At 40.2% G+C, this 24,547-nt stretch overlaps 2 protein-coding genes across 2 annotated transcripts; both read left to right on the plus strand.

The window, feature by feature from the left end:
• Nucleotides 1–30: 30 nt before the first annotated feature.
• LOC308696835 (patr class I histocompatibility antigen, A-5 alpha chain-like) lies at nucleotides 31–2,743 on the plus strand (the record flags this gene model as incomplete). The annotated part of the gene is made up of 5 exons (XM_081375739.1): nucleotides 31–63; nucleotides 797–935; nucleotides 1,019–1,282; nucleotides 1,669–1,937; nucleotides 2,717–2,743. The coding sequence occupies 5 exons, from the start codon at nucleotides 31–33 to the stop codon at nucleotides 2,741–2,743; spliced, it is 732 nt and encodes a 243-aa protein (XP_081231865.1).
• Nucleotides 2,744–8,781: 6,038 nt separating this feature from the next.
• On the plus strand, nucleotides 8,782–22,349 carry LOC308697526 (zinc-alpha-2-glycoprotein-like). Its single transcript, XM_081376845.1, has 6 exons — nucleotides 8,782–8,973; nucleotides 9,244–9,480; nucleotides 14,754–15,017; nucleotides 18,578–18,862; nucleotides 20,095–20,211; nucleotides 21,240–22,349. Exons 1-6 carry the CDS (start codon nucleotides 8,919–8,921, stop codon nucleotides 21,278–21,280), a joined length of 999 nt encoding a protein of 332 aa, XP_081232971.1. The 5' UTR covers nucleotides 8,782–8,918; the 3' UTR covers nucleotides 21,281–22,349.
• Nucleotides 22,350–24,547: the final 2,198 nt, after the last annotated feature.

The following is a 24,547-nucleotide window of genomic DNA, read 5'->3' on the forward strand; positions in this document are numbered from 1 at the left end:
ACGTCTGGACTTCAACACGTGACGTCAGGAATGAAAACGAAAGTGTGGTTCCTCCAGCAGCCAGTGAGGGGCGACAGTGAGCTGATACACCTGACGCTCAATACAACATTTAGTCATTTTTTTAGTCATTTAGCAGACGCTTTTATCCAAAGTGACTTACAAATTAGGACTAAATTAAGCGAGTCATCAAGAAGAGGCAAAAGCAACAAAAGAAGTGCTCAAAATACAAAGTTCAGGCATTCAGAGTAGCATAAGCCCGATAAGTGAGGTTTTAAAGGGAAAGTTTTTTTTTTTTTTTTTTTTTTTTTTTTTTACAACCCGCAAGAGAGGAGATAAACATTCGCTTCAAAGTTTAATCTGTTCAAGACGCTCGTCTGAAATATAATGGACGAAATGGTTGATTGACTCTACTTTTTAAATGTTCTGTAGACATAAGAATGTTTTTGCTCATTTTTGTATTGTTTCTCTCTCTATTTAGCGATGGGCTGGAAGATAAGAACACAGCTCATTAGTTTCAGTTGACTAGATGCGACCTACAAATTTCAGTCGCTTGCAAACATACTGTGAGTAGTATAAAATATAATGTAAAATAAAATACAGTTTTACAGTATACTTTATAGTGTAATATGTTTTCAGGTTTTAAATTAGTTTTATCCACCATTTGTCAATGTTTTCATAGCTTGTTTTTTAATACTGTATGTTCCTCAGAGAAACACTTCCTCCACTACAAGTTTACAGTCCTGACCAGATCAGGCACATTCCCAGAGTTCAGTGCTGTGTGTGTTTATGATGACAGACGGATCAAACACAAGAACGAGTCTGGATTCTGACTGATAAAGACTGGACTGAAGCTCCTGAAGATCCTCCTGATTCTAGAGACTGGTTCCTACATCAGATCAGGACTCTGTCAAACTGCACAGACTCACAGTGTTCTGGTGAGATTCATGCTTTACTCTTATTAATTATCAGACATTATATTTACTGTGAGTTTCTCATGAGTGTTGTTCTGTGATTGTAGATCATGTTCTTCAGAGAATAATTGGCTGTGAACTGGAGAAACTTCCTGATGGATCAGTGAATCTGACTGTCTTTGATGAATATGGATTTGATGGAGAAGATTTTATATCCTTTAATTATGACACTATGCAGTGGATTGATAAAAACCCCAAAGCCAAAGAAATCAAAGAGAAATGGGATCGTGACACAGGACGAAACCAGTTCCTGCAGTATTTCCTCAAGACCTGCACTGACTGGATCTCAACGTTTCACAACACAAATAAGAGTAAGTTCTGATCAGATCACTTTAATTAACTGTGTGTGTGTGTGTGTGTGTGTGTGTGTGTGTGTGTATGTGTGTGTGTTTGTCTATATGAGTTGAAGATCCTTAAGGAAATGCTGCAGATCATGTTCATCTGGTCTACAGGAGTTGATGTTTATCAGATAATGTTAAGACTTAAACAGAATTATAAAGACAAACCTTTGGTTAAAAGGCTAATTTACCTTGTCATCATTTTGTTACCCTTGTTGTTTCCCTTATGTGGAACACAAAAGATGAATTTATAATGATGAATTTTATTGATAAAATTAAGAATGCTAATTTTTTCACCACACAGAAACCATCGAGACAGAATCAGTTTCATCATGATTTTATTTGTCTTTCATCTCCAGGTTCTACAGATGTTCATGTCTCTGTGAGTAAATCTCCTGATGATGAAAGTAAACTGGTTCTGGTCTGTCTGGCCACTGGTTTCTACCCCAGAGATGTTCAGATGAACATTAGATTGAACAGAATTAATCTTGAGGATCAAACATCTTCTGGAATCAGACCAAATGAAGATGAAACCTTTCAGATGAGAATCAGTGTAAAGATCGACACAAACCATGAAGGATCTTACGACTGTCTGCTCACTCACAGCAGTCTGACAGAACCAGTTACAGTAAACTGGGGTAAATATGATCATAAATACACTCTTGAGTGAATATGAATGATATCTATACAGTAATGGTGCTTCTGCATCAGGCATATTGTATCAGGAGAACATGATGATGCTGAAATAGATTCATGTTTCTGATCACAAACAAATACAGTTAAAGTGCCTTGATTCAGTTCAACAGGTGATAAGCATTCATAATGTTTCTGGTTATATATAATTATACTGTATATATTCTTCATTCTGCAGATGGAGGATGTTTTGACTGTGAAACAGAACGTTTCTGGCTTTAGATGACAGGAGGAGCGGCAGCATTTCTTCTTCTACTTCTAGTTCTCATTTGTTGGTGGATCAACAAAAAGAAAGTGTCAAACGGTGAGTTCAACATATTCAACATGATTGTTACAGTTTTAAATCTGTTGTTTGTAAATATTCTTCTCTTAAAGATATTTTTTGAGCTGGATAGTTTGACTGTATCCGCGCCCCGATAGAAAATAAACCAAGAGAAATTAAACGGTTTTCAATTTGGTTGATTCTGAAAATACAGTATTCTTATGTTCGGCAAGAGGCTTTAATTTTTGTTCATTCATCCATTTCTAATTGGTGACAACTTTTAGTTTTAGTACGAATACTTAATCATGACGGTCACTTTTTATTGTGTTCCTTTATGTTTAGATTAAAATAGGTATCAGATATTTTACATTTGACAGTTTCTTGAATATTTCAAAGGATCGAGAACATATTATATGTGTTACATGTAACATGATTCTCTGTTGTTGTTTCAGGAGGGGGAATCGGATACGAAATGTTGAAACTAAGAAGGAGGTTGACCGGCCCAAGAGTGATCAGGAACTCCGCAGATCTATTCCCAGATCGCCTAGATTGTTTTTATATATGTTTTTTGTATATAATTCCTTACAATTATCGTGTATATGTAGTTAGTGTATATATTATGTATAGAATGTTTTTGTTCTAAAAAAAATAGCATAAATCATAAAAGGTTGATTTTGCAATGTTTGTACAGTGGTCTAGGAGATTGGAAAGGCATAATCCTACACTGTAAAAAAACTAATTTTACAGAAAATAACTGATTTTTTAATTATTTTAAATTGTACTCAAAACTGTAAAAATTACAAACAAATTATGACAAATGAGAAATTACAGTAATTTACATTTTAATGCAGAAAAATTACTGTACTTTTGATTCACTATTTCTTCTGTTTTCTTAAATAACAAACGTAAACTTACACACAAAAAAAAAAGTTTAAACAGTAACAAAACAGTTAAATGATAAACCTATCAAATGACTGCCAGACAAAAACCTTGAAATTAAAGTAAAATATCCTAATTTAAATAAAGCGTAAACACTGTTATTTTACAGGCATTTCCTGAATTATTATGATCAGTCTCTCTTCTCTGGTTACTAGTGTAATACATCATTTACTGTAAGAGTTATTATCGTGATTATGTAACTTTCAGCGGCCATGGTTAAACTCTTCAGGCTGAATTTGTGTAATGACCAAGATCCTTTCTTTCAAAAGATAAATCCTGTCAGGAGACTTTGTGTGTGTTTGTAATATTTACTTTATTAATATTATGTGTTTAAAATCCTGTCAGGAGACTTTGTGTGTGTTTGTAATATTTACTTTATTAATATTATGTGTTTTAAATCCTGTCAGGGGACTTTGTGTGTGTTTGTAATATTTACTTTATTAATATTATGTGTTTTAAATCCTGTCAGGGGACTTTGTGTGTGTTTGTAATATTAACTTCATTATGCTGTGTCATGATTGGCTGAGCTACAGGAACACTATAGAGATACAGATATTTCCGGCGTTCCTCATAGTTTTCCTGTAATTGGACTAATCATTATCAGGTCACGGGTTTGATTCCCAGGGAACATGTGCTGATCAAATGTCCAGATGCTTTATGGCGTGTAAGACTCTGAAGTGTCTGACAGATGCTACTGTAAATGTGCCTCTTTGGACAACATGTGTTAAATATGCAATATTAATAAATAAATGAGTCTTTTAACTGTGAGACTAGATGTACAGCATCACATGTTAGAAAATAACTAGGCAACTCACTAGATTTGATATGTTGGCAATCCATGTGGTTTGATTGCCAGGAATCAAATGTAGAGAGCTTGAATGCAGTGCAAGTTGTTTTGATGCATAATGTGTTGTATTCAGTGTGCGCTAGTCTTGAGTAACTGTGAGTGTGTGTTCATGTATTAGACAACATGATGTTTAGGTTTGACTGATATCTGGCAGTTATCTCAGCTAATATGAATACAGCATGTGTCCGATAGCCAAAGGAGATCAAATATTCTTTCAACAACAACAAAAAAATATACAAGAATAAGAAGTTTTACAGTTTTTTTGTCAAGAATAATAATAAAAAAAAGTCTTGAGAGTTTTTTCTTTGATGCATCTTTTACTAATCAAACACTAAATCTGTGCAGAGCTCGTAATATATGATCAGCTTCATGTGTGTCTGTTTCTGATCAAATCCAGCAGAGCGTTTGTTAAAACATGGATATGAAATAACCAAAGATAATCTGCATTAATCAGATGAAATATTAATTCTGCTGTACTTGACACTCTCAGGTAAAGCGTTTTACACACATTAAGCAGAAACCTAGGAGAGAGTCTGATTAATTTAGATGAATGTTGATATCAGTTAATGAGGGTTTAATTCTTCAGCACACCAAAAATATCGTCTCGGTTACTGATGTAACCCTCGTTCCCTGAAGGAGGGAACGGGAGACGTAACGTCGACGTGACGACGTAATTGGGATCACTTCAGGGAGCCCCTATCAACTTCGAGTGTCTACAGAACGAGCCAATGAACGTTGGCGTGCGTGAATCGCGTCACGCGCCCCGCCCCGCCGCGCGGGTATAAACAGGAAGCGGGCGCACGCACACATTGTTTTTCGCTGAGGAGCCGAGATTTGTGACGGCCATGCAGCGATGGTCAGCAACGGTGGCGACGGGACGTTACGTCTCCCGTTCCCTCCTTCAGGGAACGAGGGTTACATCAGTAACCGAGACGTTCCCTTTCAGTCGCTCACGTTCGACGTAACGTCGACGTGACGACGTAATTGGGATCCCATGGAAAACGCCACGGTTGCTGCCACATCCAGCGCCCTACGCAAGACTCTCAGACCCCCAACTGCTGGGGCGGAAGATCTGCGTAGAGGGAGTTCAACTGCTGTTCCATTATACCCCACACAGCGGAACTCTTGGATAACACTGGGAAAGCGTACCTCTCCAGGGGAAAGAACGCTGCGGAGCCACATCCTGCCCGAAGGGAGGTAACATGTGGAGAATACACATATGGACTGGCCGAAGGGGCAGTGCGACATATGGAATGTCACTGGGGTGGCTCCACCCGAAGGGGGAGACACACCGGACAGTGACGGCAGAGCAGACTCTGCCAAGGGAAGACACGGGCTCACCGCAGGGAACTGGTCGTGGAAGAATACACATATGGGATCGCCGCAGGGATCACCACATATGGAACCCAGCCTAGCACAAGTTACACAAACATACGAGCACTAGGCCTGGCGTCGGACGCTCCGCAACGTCCGACTGCCGAAGGGGTGCGGAGGAACTCACAGGGTTCGCCAATGGGGAACTCGACTGGAGTAAAAAGCGCACGTATCCGTTCCTAGGAAGGGAGTGGCGCAGCAAGCCGACACTAGAGCGGGAACTTCGGTGTTACCGGCTAGTAGAAGCGAGCACACAGGAAGAAACCGGCTCAACACGTAAGCTATAAAACCTAGCGAAAGTGTTAGGTGTCGCCCAGCCCGCAGCTCTACAGATGTCTGTCAGCGAGGCGCCGTGAGCCAGCGCCCAGGAAGTCAGTGGCGGAACAAAAAGAAAAGGAAACAAAAGATTCTCCGCCCGGCCCTCCACCGGGGGAAGGAGTGGCGCCTTCGCCATCTCCTGAAGAGCAACTTGATCCACCTCCGGGCCGCCCGTCTCAGGGTCGTTTGCACCGTCGCTTGCCTCCTGGTTTGGCAGCGGCCTGGACGGGCGGGGTCGGCTTCCTACGGCTTGCTCCGCGCTGAGGCCTGGATGGTTGCTGCTGCTGCTGGGGCTTAGCGGGAGCGGAGGACGCCGCAGAAGGCCGACCTCGGCGACGAGTAGACGGAGGGTCTGCGGCCGGCGGACGGGTGGGAGCAGCAGCGATCCGCCGGGGCAGGATGTGCCGGATGGCCTCCGTCTGCTTCTGTGCGGCCGAGAACTGTTGGGCAAAGCTCTCGACCGCGTCGCCGAACAACCCAACCTGGGAAAGAGGGGCATCCAGGAACCGATATTTATCGGTGTCCCTCATATCCGCCAGGTTGAGCCAAAGGTGGCGCTCCTGGACCACCAAGGTGGACATCGCCTGACCAACTGAACGTGCGGTTTCCTTCGTCGCCCGGAGGGCGAGGTCGGTTGCCACACGGAGCTCCCGGAGGAGCTCTGGGTCAGAACCACCCTCGTTCATGTCCATGAGCGCCTGGGCCTGGTGGACCTGCAAGAGCGCCATGGCATGGAGGGCGGAAGCAGCCTGTCCACAGGCCTTGTAAGCCCTCGCCGTTAGACCGGACGAAAACTTACAGGCCTTGGACGGGAGGCGTGGATTACCCCGCCAAGAGGAAGCGGACGCCGGACACAGCTGCATCGCGACGGCCCGCTCCACTGGGGGGATATCCACATACCCCTTAGCTGCCCAGCCGTCGAGGGTGGCGAGGGGTGAGGAGCCACTAGAACGGCTTCGGGCACTATACGGTGCCTTCCACGTCCTAGAAAGCTCCTCATGCACTTCCGGAAAGAAAGGTATCGGGGCGGCGCACTGAGAACCAGCACGGCCCGCCCCGAGAAACCAATCGTCCAACCGAGAAGGTTCGGGACGTGGTGGAGGATTCCACGCAAGCCCAACCTTCTCGGCGGCCCGGGAAAGCATAGCAGTCCATTCTGGATCTGGCTCGGACAACGCTACACACCCCGAGGGGGGCAACGCAGCCGAGTCGTCATTTCCAGAGGACAGCTCCCCCTCCGATGCTGCGATCGACATCTGATCGTCAGCTGGAGCCCCAAAGGAAACGGTTGGCCGTTCCGGAGAAGGACCAAGACGTTCACTAAGGGGCCCCAATGGCGACAGCGCTTGTGAGGCGTGAGGGGCCCGCGGAGGATGACTCGACGGGGAAGCCCTCACGGTAATCCTCAGATCACCCTGGTCATGCACTGAAGTAGGTCTATTCTGCGGGGCAGAATAGACACTAGATCGGGGCATAGGCGAGGGGACTGCACCTCCCTTGAGGTAAGCGAGTCTCGATCTAAGCGCTGCGATAGTCATATTCCCGCAATGGGAACATGAACTATCCACAAAAGCTGCCTCAGCGTGTTGAATGCCCAAACACGAGAGGCAACTGCTGTGGCCATCTGCTGGCGCCAGGGAACGACGGCATCCAGAAACGCACAAGCGGAATGACATCTTGAAAAAGACGCAGGGTCACGCTTGTGTTGCTCTTTTAGTAAAAATAAAAAAGGATTTAGAAAACTCTCTTTTGTGTTGAGGCACCCAGGGGTAGCCGCAGTGTGAATGCACACACAGAGGAAACGCCCACCGAACCGACACACACACACACACACACAAACACAAACACAGTGCTGTGAAACAGCAGTTGAGAGCTGCAATGCTCGCGGCCACCGCTGATCGCGCCGTCACACCAACACAGGAACAGAGAGATGATCCTCTTTTTGAAGTCTTCAAAGGCTGATTCTGATAGACAAAAAGTCTCATAGAAACTCGGCTCCGAAGTGAAAGACAATGTGTGCGTGCGCCCGCTTCCTGTTTATACCCGCGCGGCGGGGCGGGGCGCGTGACGCGATTCACGCACGCCAACGTTCATTGGCTCGTTCTGTAGACACTCGAAGTTGATAGGGCTCCCTGAAGTGATCCCAATTACGCCGTCACGTCGACGTTACGTCGAACGTGAGCGACTGAAAGGGAACCAAGTTCAGGAATCTGAAAGTGACGTTTATAACAGGTTTTTACACAGTGTATAATTGTTGAGTAACTTTGTTTAAAAACTGTCATAAAATCATGGATTATTTGTGAGATGAATGTTATTGTGTTTTCATAGACCACACAGAAGCTGAGTGTTGTTAACACACTTGTTCAAACTGCTTTAAATCAACATGAAATCAAATCTGACTCTGTTTGCCTTTTTAAGTCGTGTTCCTGCTGGTTCTATTGTGAACGGGAAAAAGGAGTGTGTGTGTGTGTGTGTGTGTGTGTGTGTGTGGGGTGGGGGGGCAAACAAATTTGTACCAACTTTGAATATGTGCAGTTTGAATTCAGTTTCAGTTTGTTCCTCGCATTAACCTGTCATAACTGTAGAAGACTTGTATATGTGTGAATATAGCACACAAGTCATATGAATAGCTGGTCCGAAATGCAGCAGAGGTATTTGCTCCATTCTGCATTTACTTATTAAACATTGGAAAAAAAAAAAAAAATGGTGCTGATTTCTTCTAAGGCCCTAAATGCTGTAGCTCTTCAGTACTTGAGTAAGATCCTATTGCATCTCATGCCTTTATGTTGTTCTCCACATTCTGGCCACTCGTTGAAGTTGACAGTCATTGAGCTGAACTGAACTGTGTGAATGATGACACTATTGTCTTATTAGAGCTGTGTAAGAGATTGTGTTTAATATTATGAAGCTGCTTTGAAACGGAGCTTGACTTGACATGAGCTCAGGAATGCAGACAGACACGTTTTGTGATTCCATCAAGCAAGTGTTTTCTCATTTCCTCATTTTCTCATTTCCTGAACGCACAGAATATAAACATCTGTACACAGACACAAGTGACATGATGTGAAGGTGAAGTATAGTAAGCCATACCCAGAGTTTGTCCTCTGCGTTTAACACATCCAAGTTAGAGCACACACATTAGGAGCAGCGAGTAGTGAACACACACACACACAAGAATGATTTTATTTAGTTTTTTATTGTTTTGCTCTTTTCTAAGCGATGCACAGCAAGGTAAGAAACAAGCTTTTTTCTGTCCGTATACAGCACTTCCTTCTGTTCGACAGACACCAGTTACATCAACAATTTGAGTTTGTTTTCTGGTTAAATTTAAGATGTTGTGTTTTATAGCATACATAATTTCACCTATATCGTTTTGCATAATGTGTTGTCCTTTATTGTGTTGTAATCCTACTTTGCTCAGCTTTGCTGTCTTTGTTCTGAACAAATACATTTTAGTTGCTTCATGTTTCCATTGTTGCTTGTGTTTCATATGTTCCTCAGAGAAACACTTCCTCCACTACAAGTTTACAGTCCTGACCAAATCAGACTCATTCCCAGAGTTCAGTGCTGTGTGTGTTTATGATGACAGACGGATCAAACACTTCAGTAATGAAGAGCGAGTCTGGATTCTGACTGATAAAGACTGGACTGAAGCTCCTGAAGATCCTCCTGATTCTAGAGACTGGTTCCTACATCAGATCAGGACTCTGTCAAACTGCACAGACTCACTGTGTTCTGGTGAGATTCATGCTTTACTCTTATTACAGTTTTTTTGGATTGCTTACTCACTAAAATTAAAAGTAGTACACTATTAGCAAAACCTTACACTCAAGAAGCAAAACATCAGCCCATATTTGCACAACTATAAGCACATTGTCAACCTCACACTTGTTGCAAAACTCTACACACAGTGATTTGCAAAAAACTAAGCACACTTAACATTACACACAAAAATCTGTCATGAAGTCACTTCCTTGCAATACCAAAGCACTGACTGTCAAATTACCGCACCGTCCAACCAATTGGTTCAACACAGTCATCAGATGTGCAAACACTTGTTTGCTTAATTGTAGACACACCAATTAGGTGTATAAGCACTATAAAAAGCAGCAGTCATTCAAGACGTTTCTTTCCAAGGTGTCTTGCTAATGACAGCATTGCCTGCAATGTTGATGAAATTCTCTGGCCAGATCCAGCTAGGCGAAGAGACAATGTCTAGGTTTTTTTTTTTTTTTTTTTTACAGTAAACTTAAAGTACAATACGTAAAGTGACATTTTGTTACAGTATTATGAATCTCCAGGTCAACATTTTGGGCGTGTTGAGAAATAAATGAGTTTCTTCAGTCTGCAACATTGGTCTTGTGTAGTGTTTGGTGAATTTACATTATATTTGTACTTTGTTGATGGTACCCATACACAAAATAAATATATTTACAGTTTTTCTCAGTTGCTTTGGTGCATTTCTTAGATCAAAAGTGCAATTCTTGATACTACTTGTACAAATTCCAAATCATCTAGTCACTTGTGCACATCAATAAAGCAATTTCTTATTCCTTTGAACAAATTGCAATTGCTTTTGTACATATTGCAATTGATAATGTACAAGTGTCAGCTTTTTTCCACATTTTCAATTGCTCATGTCATGTTGATCAAAATATAGTAGATGGTTCTCTGTTGAATAGTCTTACCCCTCAAAATATCTAGGCATTAGTTCCTTGCATAAGCCATTACATGCAAAATTGTTTAACTATTTGTCATAAACTGTCAAGCATAGTTTTACACATTTCTATTAGACCTTTTGTACAAAAACGATGATTTGATGACTCGTGCAGGTGAAATTGACCCTCACTCAAGGAATGTAAAGTGTTAGTTCAACCAACAATCAACCAGTTGTCAAAATTGCTCAAAGGTGCATCTTCTGCAGAAACAGCACTAGAACAGTGGTGCGGGCAAAGTTATGCCTTAGGGGGGTTTCCTGTGTTTCTTTCTAATTTAGTTTTTATTTTCCTTTGTGCCCCTTGTCTTTTTCTTACTGTAAATGATTTTGTTGTTTTCTTTCATAAAGTAGAACTAGTAAAAGCTGTGAAAAACTAAATCTCTTTTGTCTCTTTCAATCAATAACCCACATACATTACAGTTTTTCTCAGTCGCTTTGGTGCATTTCTCACATCACTATTTACATTTGCACAACAGTTAGTTCAACCTCCACAACATTTAGTCATTTGTGCACATCATAGTAGCAGTTTCTCATTCCTTCCAACAAATTGCAAATGCTTTTGGACATGCATCAATTGCTTTCATACAACTCTCTGCTGTTTTATAACATTATCATTTGCTTATGTCATGTCAGTCAAAATTAACTATACTTGTAAATGATGAATAGTCATTCCATGTAAAACTAATAGTCCTCATTTCATTGCTTGAGTCATTACATACAAAAATGTTGAACTAGTTGTCAAAATCTGTCATTTAAAAAATAAAACAACAACAAAAAATGCTGAAAAAGTCTCCTAAATTGAACAATTTGCAATTGAGCAAGAGATGATATTCGCTGGGATGTAGATTAAATTATGTGACCAGACAGAGAGGAACGTCTGGATGTGCATGAATGATTACAGTCCTATGTATGTTGTATGTTCAACATACAACATACATAGGACTGTAATCATACAGTTTTTCTCAGTCGCTTTGGTGCATTTCTCACATCACTATTTACATTTGCACAACAGTTAGTTCAACCTCCACAACATTTAGTCATTTGTGCACATCATAGTAGCAGTTTCTCATTCCTTCCAACAAATTGCAAATGCTTTTGGACATGCATCAATTGCTTTCATACAACTCTCTGCTGTTTTATAACATTATCATTTACTTATGTCATGTCAGTCAAAATTAACTATACTTGTGAATGCTGAATAGTCATTCCATATAAAACTAATAGTCCTCATTTCATTGCTTGAGTCATTACATGCAAAAATGTTGAACTAGTTGTCAAAATCTGTCATTAAAAAAAAAAAAAAAAATCCTAAAAAAGTCTCCTAAATTGAACAATTTGCAATTGAGCAAGAGATGATATTCGCTGTGATGTAGATGAAATTATGTGACCAGACAGAGAGGAACGTCTGGATGTGCATGAATGATTACAGTCCTATGTATGTTCAGTTCCAATACAGTATATAGGCCTACTGCAATATTGTGTACAGTTGTGCACAGGGAGTTTATGTTCGTTGTAAATAATGGTGTATTTTTTCTTTTGCACAATGCTGTGAACAAATTAGAATTGCAAAGAGCATATGCAGTAAAAATGTGAAACATACATATTCTTATACTACAGGGCCGTTGAATGCTTGAATCTGATTGGTTGACGAACGTTCTAAGGTGTGCATTATTTTCAGGGAAACGCACAGCTAAAGTAGTTCCAGGCAGGTCTTGACCGCATTACAGTTCCATATCACTTCGCGTAGTTAACGGTAATAACGGAAAATAGGATACAATTCATAACAAGAAAAAAACATTTAGCCGCATGAGCTTGATCTGGAATTTTCAATGTCTAGCTTCACAATCAATGGAAACATGCAGTTTAATTTGAACAAATAAAGTATATTCCTATCTATAATCAATAGAAAATTAAACTGAATATAGGCTAAATAAATGGATAATCCTGCAGCACGGATTATTATTGCAGATAATATAACAAATAAATAATTATTGATAGGCCTACTTGTTAAAAGGGCTTTGTGTTTCATTTATTTGGCTAGTCTGTCATCTGTCAATAATAGGAAAAAAAAAAGAATGAATTCGAATACCTATTTATGAGGTAACTGAGTACAAGACAATAGAAAAATAATGAGCGGCCACTCCGCTTCGCGTCGTGACCGCATTACCACCTCGGGTGTGCATTATTTTTCTAATAATTCAACGGCCTGTCGTCAATTATTCCTTACATATTGTCTTGTACTCAGTTACCTCATAAATACAGTAATGTGTAGTTTTACTGTATTTTTTCAAATGGCTGTGCAAATAGTATATAGTGCTGTCTTGAGCATTTTCAGGTAGTGTCACCAAGATCTGACTTTTATCATTGGAAAACATTTACAGAGTAAACTGTCATAACGAAAACATGACTAAGCCATTTGACTATCTTGTTCATAAACGATGGTGTCACGACTTTTTATTTTGATGACACTGACACTTTCATTGACATAAATACTTGCTTTTGAGGAATGGGCTTTCCATTTTGAGCAAGTGACACGCTTTTGCAGGTTATCAACTAGGTTTTGCAGTTTGTACTAATTGTTTTGAAAACTGCATTAACTGTTGTGCAAATGTAAATAGTGTTATGAGAAATGCACCAAAGCGACTGAGAAAAACTGTAATAGGCCTACTGCAATATTGTTTACAGTTGTGCACAGCTCTACCCAAAGGGGGTTTATTTTTGTTGTAAATAATGGTGTATTTTTTCTTTTGCAAAATGCTGTGAACAAATTAGAATTGCAAAGAGCATATGCAGTAAAAATGTGAAACATACATATTCAGTGTCTTGTACTCAGTTACCTCATACATACAGTAATGTGTAACTTTACTGTATTTTTCAAATGGCTGTGCAAATAGTATTTAGTGCTGTATTGAGCATTTTCAGGTAGTCACTGTGTCACCAAGATCTGACTTTTATCATTGGAAAACATTTACTGAGTAAACTGTCATAATGAAAACATGACAAAGCCATTTGACTATCTTGTTCATAAACGATGGTGTCAGGACTTTTCCTTTTAATGACACTGACACATTCATTGACATAAATACTTGCTTTTGAGGAATGAGCTATCCATTTTGAGCAAGTGACACGCTTTTGCAGGTTATCAACTAGGTTTTGCAGTTTGTACTAATTGTTTTGAGAACTGCATTAACTGTTGTGCAAATGTAAATAGTGTTATGAGAAATGCACCAAAGCGACTGAGAAAAACTGTAATATGTAAATAGTACTTTTGAAATTGATATATGCCATAGTAGTGCAGCCTTGTGCATTTTCAATACAGTAACTGTCATCCAAACTGTAGCCTAAGTTTACACCTGTTAATAGTGTCAAAGTACACAGTTACATTGACAACATGCCTAAACATTTTGACGAGCTTGTTCATGAACAATGACTAAATGACTTATCATTCTGATGACACTGACATGATCATTGGCATGAATATTTACTTTTGAGAGATGTACTAAGGATTTTTAGTGACTGACTAGCTTTAGAAACATATCTATTTTATATTGCAGTTTGTACAAATTGTTCTGAGAAATACACTTATTATTTTGCACATGTTAGGGATGATGTGAAAAACGCACCAAAGCGACTGAGAAAAACTGTAAAATATATTTTCAGAGTATATTTTGGAATATATCCAAATATTTGAAATTGGCCCAATTAATATATTTCACACTTACTGTAACATCATATCTTTTTTGTTATATTTCAGAATATTTTTCAATGTATTTTTTTCTGTATGGGTCCCCAAAAGAGTAAAAAAATATATGTGGCATATATTCCAAATACATTGAAATATATTCTGAAATATAACAAAAATATATGATGTTAAGTGTGAAATATATTTATTGGGCCAATTTCAAATATTTGCATATATTCCAAAATATACTCTGAAAATATATTTCTTTTGTATATCTAATCATAGGGAAGTAGAAGTGCTAAAAGTGTTTTAGGTTTATCACAGCAGAGTGAAACTCGTGCAAACAGAGTATAGTAATGTGAAACGTGTGTGTTTCATATGGTAACAAAGTGTGGTTTTTAAACAGAAGTGTATAGTTTTTACAAGAGTGTTTAATTATGCAAAGGATATGTAGTGTTTTGCTAATTGGGTGTGTGGTTGTGCTAACTGTGTGTAGTGTTTTGAAAACACGGGCCCTGTTTTGAAAATCGTGCTTAAGCAATCCAAAAAAACTGTAATTATCAGACATTATATTTACTGTGAGTTTCTCATGAGTGTTGTTCTGTGATGTAGATCATGTTCTTCAGAGAATAATTGGCTGTGAACTGGAGAAACTTCCTGATGGATCAGTGAATCTGACTGTCTTTGATGAATATGGATTTGATGGAGAAGACTTTATTGTCTTTAATTTATCCACTATGCAGTGGATTGATAAAAACCCCAAAGCCAAAGAAACTAAAGAGAGATGGGATCGTCACACAGAACGAAACCAGTTCCTCAAGCATTTCCTCAAGACCTGCACTGACTGGATCTCAGCGTTTCACAACACAAAACAGAGCAAGTTCAGATCAGATCTTTAATTAGCTCCAGTCTCTCTCTCTCTCTCTCTCTCTCTCTCTCTCTCTCTCTATGTGAACCTGCTATTCCCTACACACACACACACACACATATATATATATATAAAATGTTGGTCCCCATGAGGAAAACAGCGTGTGTATGTGTGATGGGTAGGTTTAGGGGTCAGGTTAGTGTGTGTGTGATGGGTAGGTTTAGGGGTCAGGTTTGTGTGTGTGTATGTGTGTGTGTGTGTGTGTGTGTGTGTGTGTGTGTGTGTGTGTGTGTGATGGGTATGGTTTAGGGGTCAGGTTAGTGTGTGTGTGTGTGTGTGTGTGTGTGTGTGTTTGATGGGTAGGTTTAGGGGTCGGGTTAGTGTGTGTGTGATGGGTAGGTTTAGGGGTCAGGTTTGTGTGTGTGTGTGTGATGGGTATGATTTAGGGGTCAGGTAAGTGTGTGTGTGTGTGTGTGTGTGTGTGTTTGATGGGAAGGTTTAGGGGTCGGGTTAGTGTGTGTGTGTGTGTGTGTGTGTGTGTGTGTGTGTGTGTGTGTGTGTGATGGGTAGGGTTTAGTGTAAGGGGAGAGAAAATACAGTTTGTATAGTATAAAAATCATTATGGCTATGGAAAGTCCCCATTAAACATGAAAAACCAAAATGTGTGTTTGAATAAATAACTCCAGGAAGTTGTTTCTAATTGTTTCCCGATACAGAGGCAATTTATCATTAGTGGCAAATAGTCCTAAATACCACTAAGAAGAACATTTAGGGCCCTATTTTAACGATCTGAAACGCAAGTGTCAAAGCGCAAAGCGCAAGTAACTTTGTGGGCGGGTCTCGGCGCTGTTGCTATTTTCCCGGCGGGATAAATGACTCTTGCGCCAGGCGCAAATCTAAAATGGGTTGGTCTGAAGTAGCTTCATTATTCATAGGTGTGGTTTGGGCGTAACGTGAAATAAACCAATCAGAGCATCATCTCACATTCCCTTTAAGAGCAGACGCGTTTGTTCTAAAGCGGATTCCTATTGTAACGGCGGATTTGCCAGGCGCGCGCCAGGAGCGGTTCACAGCCAAGGAGACCGGCGTTCTCGTCAGGGACGTTGGGGATGGAGAAACACACCCAAATTAACTTCGGTTAAAAAGGCGTATGATAATTTGGGTAAATGTGTAAGCTAGATGTATGCTTTTATAATAAACTGTCTATCTATCTATCTATCTATCTATCTATCTATCTATCTATCTATCTATCTATCTATCTATCTATCTATCTATCTATCTATCTATCTATCTATCTATCTATCTATCGTAATAATGTATGATTTGCAAAAATGAAAACTGCTGCTTATATGTAGATGAGAGAATCAAAGTGCATTCGCGTTGTGCACACGCTACATTTATTATGGCCAAGCATGCGCCCTTAAAATAGCATATGAATAACATGCGCAACGCGCCACTGACTTTAAACAAATTTTTCCTGGTTAGTAGCGCAATTGTTTTCTAAACCTGCAAAATAGCATGAGGGAACCAGTGGCGCCTCCAGAAATTTTTCATAGGGGTGGCCAGATGGGGCCACTTAAAATCTTGGGGTGGCACACCAAAACTATAAACCATAATTTCAGAATTTTTTTCTACTGTTGTAGTAAACCTGCCTGTAGAAAACTATCAGAAAGACTTAAGGAAACTCCTACTGATATACTATATGATGGTTTATTGTGTTATATGTAATGTTACTAATGATATAATATGCTTAGACTAATAACAGTACAGTTAACATTTTGAGTTACACAACAATTCTGTTTTATTTTGCAATTATATTTGGCATAAGGTGTACATTTATTGCAAACAAAACAGTTACTGGGGAAAAGCAGATACAAATATATTATATTTATATATTAATGTCAAGAATTCAGAAGTGTATATATTTATATAGCCTACACTACAAAGAAATAATATACAATTAAATGATGCTTATTTTAAATGTATTGAGCAGGCTAGGTATATAAAATATAGGCTTTTAATAATCTTTCAGTGCGCAAAACCATGATAATATGAAATGCTTCAAAACAGAGCGCACAAAGCGTGTATGCGCATCGCGGGTGCAGAATGATGTGCTCAAAGCAACATGGAGTCACAGTGTGCAGCGCTGCGCTGAACAAGTGAGCATTTAAAAGTTCACGGCACAAAGCAAAGAAATGTCGAGCACACAAATCCTAGTGTCTATCTATCCAACAGTTTATTGATCATTTGTTTCACAGTTTTAAATTCCAGTTATTGTGCGTTTGATGCCGATTCATAGTCCTTGTGATGTGTGTGATCTAACAAGCACACGGTAGTAAGTCGTTTAAAAACAGCAACAAACCCCAACAAAATAAAGTCATTTTATGCAAATCCACAACCTTTTATCTACAGATAATGCATTATAATGTGAATATATCATAATGGAGAGAGTTTTACCGTGCATCCAACCGGCAGAGGCGCGCGCGCTGTTTGAATACTGAATGGAGAATGATTGACCGCCACAGAGGAGGGAAAACGAGTTTCCATAAACTTAAATGATGTAAATAGACTTCAGTCCCTCACATTAAGCTATGGAATGACTTCAGATGACTTTGTCACCCAAACTGACGCGGTAGTCTTCTTCGTCTTCTTAGCTTCTTTTGAAATTGTTGACTGACGGGCACGCACTGAGCTGTTGCTGTCTGAGCGCGCAACAGTGGCATTGACGGAGGGGCGGGGGCTATTTTTTTACAGTCTATGGGCGGGGGTCCCGGGGGAGTACTGGCTACTGTGTGTGATCGAAGGTCTAGAGCGGCCTGCCTGGCTGTGCATTAGGGATGAAATACATAACTGATGCTACTAAAATTTATACTGGCCAGCGGGGTGGCCAGTGGGGTGGCCAGGAGTCGGCCAAGGGTGGCCACGGCCACCCCTGGCCACCCCCTGGTGGCGCCATTGGAGGGAACGTTTGCGCTGGAACACGCCTCCTCTTTGCGCTGAACCGCCCCGGGGAGCGCAAGTGTATTTCTTAGTTAACCGACGTGCTTCTGTGGAGGGAAAAGCGCGCTTTGCGCGGGTGCAAAATAGGAATGATACATGCGTCGGTGTACAAAGTCAATTGCGCTGGTTGCAAGATAGGGCCCTTAAACTGTTAAAAAAAATGTGTTCATACATGCAGGGGATTTCTCTACTTATATATGTAATTGTGTGTTTGCATCAGAAAGTCAGATGCTTCGTGTTTATTAGTGCAGATCCAGTGTGTGGCGTAACAGAGTTCAGTTATAGATGTGTCTCTCAAATCAATGCATGTTCTTCTGGATTGCAGGAGTTTGATTTTCACATTGGATTACTGTGTCAGCTTACTAAAGTATTAGATCCACCAACTAATTAGCAGATTTCATTAAAGAGAAAATTGAAAAGACTTCATTATGTCTTTCGAAACCCTTATAACTTGCCGTCTTCTGTGGAACAAAACCCATAATTTCTTCCCAGCTCAGAAACAGGAGAGAGAAAACAAAATTTGTTGAAAATGTTTGTTTGTTAATTGCATTATTATTTTCCGCTTCAGCTCCACCAGATGTTCACGCTTTTGTGCCGAAACTTTCTGCTGATGAAAGTGAACTGGTTCTGAGCTGTCTGGCCACTGGTTTCTACCCCAGAGATGTTCAGATGTACATTAGAAGGAACAAATACATTGTTGAGGATCAAACATCTTCTGGAATCAGACCAAATACTGATGAAACCTTTCAGATGAGAATCAGTGTGAAGATCGACAGAAACCATGAAGGATCTTACGACTGTCTGGTCACTCACAGCAGTCTGACTCAATCACGACCGGTTTTAACAGTGTGGAGTAAATATCAACATTTTGTTGTGATTATGATTTAAATATCCATTATGCACTAATTCTGCTTCTACAATTAGCTTATAACATGAAGATTGAATACAAATCAGTATCTGTGGGAAGAGGAGTAGTGTTGATGTTTTTAATGTAAGGGGCCATAAAATGTATTTTCAGATTATTGTTTCTGGAGTTTAGCTTATGAAGTTAGCATGCATTAAAAATTCCAAATATTTGCAAATATTTCCAACTTTTGGAAGGATATCCTGATGTTTCAGAAGGATAGAAAACTGGGCAGTTAGCTTTTTTATTGTAGAGTAACATCTTCTATGTTTAAATATAATTAATAATTAATAAAGGACATTTTGCTTTTCCATTTCATGAGCCCTTAAAGGTTCTCTAAGCGATGTTGGGTGACGTCACTTCTTGTTGACGTTCGAAGTATTGTCAAACAAAACGGAGGCTAGCTTGACCCTCCCTCTCTTTTCCCTCTTATTTGCTATTTGTTCATCGGAACGTCGTCTCTTTGGTCTTGTGTCGGCCATATCAAAATTCAAGAGAATAAAATTCTAGCGTCAGTCGTTGTCGTTGTCTAGGACATCTCTCCTCTAGCTAACTTCCCTCTTCATGCTTCTCTCTCCTCGACCCCCTCCACCCCCCTTCATGTGCACATGCACTAACCCCCCACTCCCCCCTTCATGTGCACATGCACTAACCCCCCACTCCCCCCTTCATGTGCACATGCACTTATGTGCACATGCACTAACCCCCCACACCCCCCTTCATGTGCACATGCACTAACCCCCCACACCCCCCTTCATGTGCACATGCACTAACCCCCCACACCCCCCTTCATGTGCACGGGCACTAACCCCCCACACCCCCCTTCATGTGCACGGGCACTAACCCCCCGCCCCCAAATCATTCTTGTCGGTTATTGGCTGGAACACTGTTTGTTATGTTTCGTGGTCCAGGCTGGGCCAGTTTGTTTTTGTCGTGTTTGTGGAGCCTGGGCTGTCAACAGAGACCGCATTTTTTACAGTGTGTTCAGGGGACAGGCAGCTAGCGGATAGTGAGGAGATGTTTGCTGTATGTGACAAAAAATGTTTCAGCTTAAAAAACGTGTGACATCGCTTAGAGCACCTTTAAAATAATGTAGTGTAATTGCCCAGACAATTAAGGTTAAACTCTGTTCAACAGTTTAAAAGCATTTATGAAGCATTATTTTATTCTTCATTCTGCAGATGGAAGATATTTTGACAGTGAAACAGAATCTCTATGTCTTGCTATAGCAGGAATTGAAGCAGCTGTAGTTCTTCTAGCTCTCACTGTGTTCTGGTACTTCATCTACAAAAAAAATGGTGAGTTATAATTATTCAACATGATCATTGCTTTAAATCTCTTGTTTTAAATCTCTTGCTCACAAAATATCCTTTTTATTATAAAAAAACAACAACAGTTTGACAGTATAGTATAACAGAAATAATGTGAACAATGTGAAAGCGATGTTTATTATGGTGATTGATTATTTTCACATTTTAATATGATAACAGACTACAAGGTAACATTTTCCCATACTTTTTATCAAACAAATGTGACATCATTGAAACCTCATTGAAACCTTGTTTCGTGTCCGGAGCGAGAGGTTTGATCCCGGCACTTCGGTCTAGTTTGGTTTCGGTTCTTTCGGGATTCGGACACTCATGCTCCGCGTGTTTGTTTTCTGTTGTGAACACAGGATGAGCTTTCGCTTGTTCTCATGCGTTCTGTCTTGTCGTGTGAGCGTGCGGTTTCGAGTTTGCTCGGACAGAACACTCTTTTGTCAGTGTGTGTTGTTGTGTTTTGTATAGCACGTGGTTCGTGTTTAGCCTACATCTGACACGTGCTTTCATATCATGTTTTGTGTGAACACGTGGCTTATGATTTGTTGTATTGGCCATGTGCTTGTTTTAGTCATGTTTGGTGTGAGCATATTGCTTGTCGCGTATGTTTCCTTGTGCCTTGTGCTCTCCTGTTTGTCTAGCCCTGCCCATCTTGTTACCTGATTATTGATTCATTTTCCCCACCTGTCCTCCCTCATCACCTTCTTTGTTTGCTCCCTGTTTATTCTCCTTGTGTTTGCAGTCCTGTGCTGGTACGTCATTGTTTGTTATCTTCGTTTTTCCCTTGTATGTTCCTCCTGAGTGAAGTGAAGTGACCCCCCTCGGGGTAGTTTTTGTTTGTACTGTTTTATTTTTTATTATTAATAAAAGCTCTTCATTCCTGTGATTGAGTCCTCACTTCTTCCATCACACACAACCCTGACAAGCTTGGCATAAACATTTACAAGAACATATTTATGTACTTGAGATGAATTTTTATAGTGTATATTCTGCTGTATCTTTCCTAGGTCAGAAGAGAAATGGTGCTAATGGAGTGAAGTTGGAGTGATTGAGCAGGTTTACAGATCCCAAGTTCAGCGAGTGAGTTTTATAAACATTTCAAAGCATCAAGATCGCATCAGTGGTCTGAACAAAAGTGTTTCTTAGGAGACTCATTTGAAATGCATGTTACTAGCAGCTGCAAATAGGGCCTAAAAGATCAAAGTCACAGTGTTACACTTTTTTTTTTGTGTGTGTTTTTTTTTTAGTAGGCCTACTCGTAACATTTACTTCATTATACTGCATCATGATTAGCTGAGCTACAGGAACACTGTAATGATACAAGTATCCTGTAACCTGGATAATCATCATCATGGTGTGAGAAAACCCAAAGTCATGGATTTGATTCCCAGGGATCAAATGTATAGATTGAATGCAATGTAAGTCTTTGTGATTAAAGTGTCTGATACATGCACAAGGGCTCGAATTTCGGCGCGGGTTTGCGGGTATTGCGCATAATTTTAATCATTCCCGCAGGTCTGCATAATGCGGGAAATTCCCGCAAACATTGATTCACTTTAGCATGTAGGCTGTATTAGTAAATGAATCCACACAGATTATAAAATTAAATCAGTCATTTTAAAACTGCCTGCGAGACGCAATTTCACAAACAGCATGAGTGATTCAGCGGTGCTGCGTCTTATCTCTCGTCTCTCAAAATGGGTTGCACAAGGCAATCGTTAAGGGCGCTGCAGGCGGCGATAATACAATAATAATACAATAATACCCCCCCCCCATAAGAATCACCTAAGGGGGGATTTTCCCCCCATTTTCCAAAATGAAATTCAGGCCCTGCATGCATAAATGTGCCTTTGGATAATGAGTTGTTAAATGTACAATATAAGTAATAACTGAGTCTTGAGTGTGAGTGTGTGTGTTAATTGGACTCTGCAACATGATGTTTAGGTTTGAAGATTTCTCTCAGCTCATATGAATACAGCATGTGTTCAATAGTCAGAGAAAACTTTCAAAAAGATTTGCAGACAATAGGAATGATTTGCAGTTTTCACAAATTATTCAGAAGATGCTCTTCTGTTTGTTTCTTTCTTTGTTATTCTGTTATTAAAGCACTTTTATGCAAAAAAAAAGATTTGATTATATAACTAGATCTGGATATGGAAGGATATATCCTTGTCCACCATTGTGCTGAACAACATTAAATAAAAGGTTCTGATAAAAGACCAAAACAGATAAACATTCAACAGCATGCTGTACATCCGCCATACAAGAAAAAGCACGTATTTAGATGCTTACATCAGCTCCATTTAGACGCAGGAGTCATAAACCTTCCCAGAGAGACATAGGGTTTAAGTTTTGCTTTGAAAAGCGATTATATAGTTACTGTTCTAATGAAAAGTGTTATATAGCAAAAGCCCAGTCGGCCCATTATGCCCACATCTGACACTTTCAGTCACAGCTTTAGATGAAATCAACTGAAGAGAAAAGAAGACATTAAATCTCTCCAGATCTCAGCAGAAGAGGATTAAACAACTCCACAAACAGCATTACCAGCTTCACTTATTACTAACCAGTTTGACTTTAATTCTGGAATTTGTCAACAAAGTGCATCATCAGTGAATAAATGAGGCATTTGAATGTATGAGGGATTTATATAACGCTTTCATATGTACTAGTACTACTGTACACCTAAAGCACTTTACAATCATATCAGGGGATCTCTCCTCAACCACCACCAGTGTGCAGCATCCTCACTTGGATGATTTATATTATATTACCGGGAAGCAGGCACAATTGGCACCTGTCCCTGCTTCCCAAATTAGGATAAGTCTATGGTGACAATGGGGTGATGTCATGATGATATTTCTTTGTTCTCTAACGTTGGTCGAATCATTGTACTGTTAATGTATTATGTCTTGTATGTTCATTGTATTTATTATATTTTGTATTCTATGTGGAACTTTTATGGCGGCCTTCTTGGCCAGGGCTCCTTCACAAAAGAGACTTGTTCTCAAAGGATTTCCCTGGTTAAATAAGGGTTAAATAAAAATAAATAAAATATTCAAGTTATAGCAATATCTTCAGTATTACTCAGAAGTCTAGTTTCATATATAATTCTTTTGAAGTGATGGTGCTTTCTGTAAGTGATAAATCCCGTTTAACATTTGTGCTGGCTACTGTATACTGGACACCAGGACACCATACAGATTTTATCAAAGAATTTGCTGATTTTCTATCAGAGTTAGTACTGGCTGCAGATAAAGTCCTAATTGTTGTTGATTTTAATATCCATGTAGATAATGAAAAAGACGCATTGGGATTAGCATTTACAGACATTCTAAACTCTATTGGAGTTAGACAACACGTATCAGGACCTACTAACTATAGTAATCATACTCTAGATCTAATATTTTCACATGGAATCAATGTTGAAATTCTGCAGCAGAGCGATGACATCTCAGATCATTATTTAATCTCATGTATACTTAAAGGGTAACTAAACCCCTGGTCAGAGCCTGACTCCACCCACTGGCAATATTTGAAAAATGCTAGAAAAGTGGGCAGACCCCAGCGGAGATAGAGTGGACGAACCGTGAGCGGGGGGGCGTGCACCTGAGGCCTGCTGTCAGACTCTCTAAAATGGAGAGTTTGCTCACAGGGTCGCAAGACGACGTAAAGTACATGCATCTGATGAGTTTTATCGAGTTGATGTCAATAGCGCGCGCTCTCTAGGCATTTTCATATTTTGCCGCTATGTGAAAAAATCCAGAAAAATGCACCGACGCGTTTGTCGACCCCAGAGGATTAACTTTAGCCTAACCATAAATTGTGATTAAAATATATATGATCACTCACATCAAGGTGCCGCTGCGGTGGTGGAGTCCATGCAGGAGTAGCAGCGTTTTGCACTGCGTCGCTTTTCAGCGCGAGCTGTGTGGAGAAGCCCATTTCCACCTCTATTGCGTTGGAGAAGCAATCCCGCGTGAAATGCAGGTTTCACACTCACGGTCTTCCAGCCCAAGTGCATGCAAACACTGGCGCCTAATTTCCAAGTCTGCTGGAAAGCTATGCAGTCCAGCAGTCCTGTTGCAACCAGCAACACTACACCTAAGTACCCTCCTGCCCACTATACAATACAGATAAATTTACGCTAGCTCGTACCAAGGGCGTGGTGAGCTCGTACCAGGGGCGTGGTGAGCTGGAACCTGCTTACGTCACCTGCCACCGCTTACGTCACTTGCCACCGCAACATCCAATAGGAAAATTCAACTGCAGTAGCCACCGTTCAACCTTAAGAGGGCAGCACTCAGACGTTTTT

This window comes from Scardinius erythrophthalmus, assembly GCF_964197995.2.
Source record: "Scardinius erythrophthalmus genome assembly, chromosome: 10".
NCBI classification, from domain to species: domain Eukaryota; kingdom Metazoa; phylum Chordata; class Actinopteri; order Cypriniformes; family Leuciscidae; genus Scardinius; species Scardinius erythrophthalmus.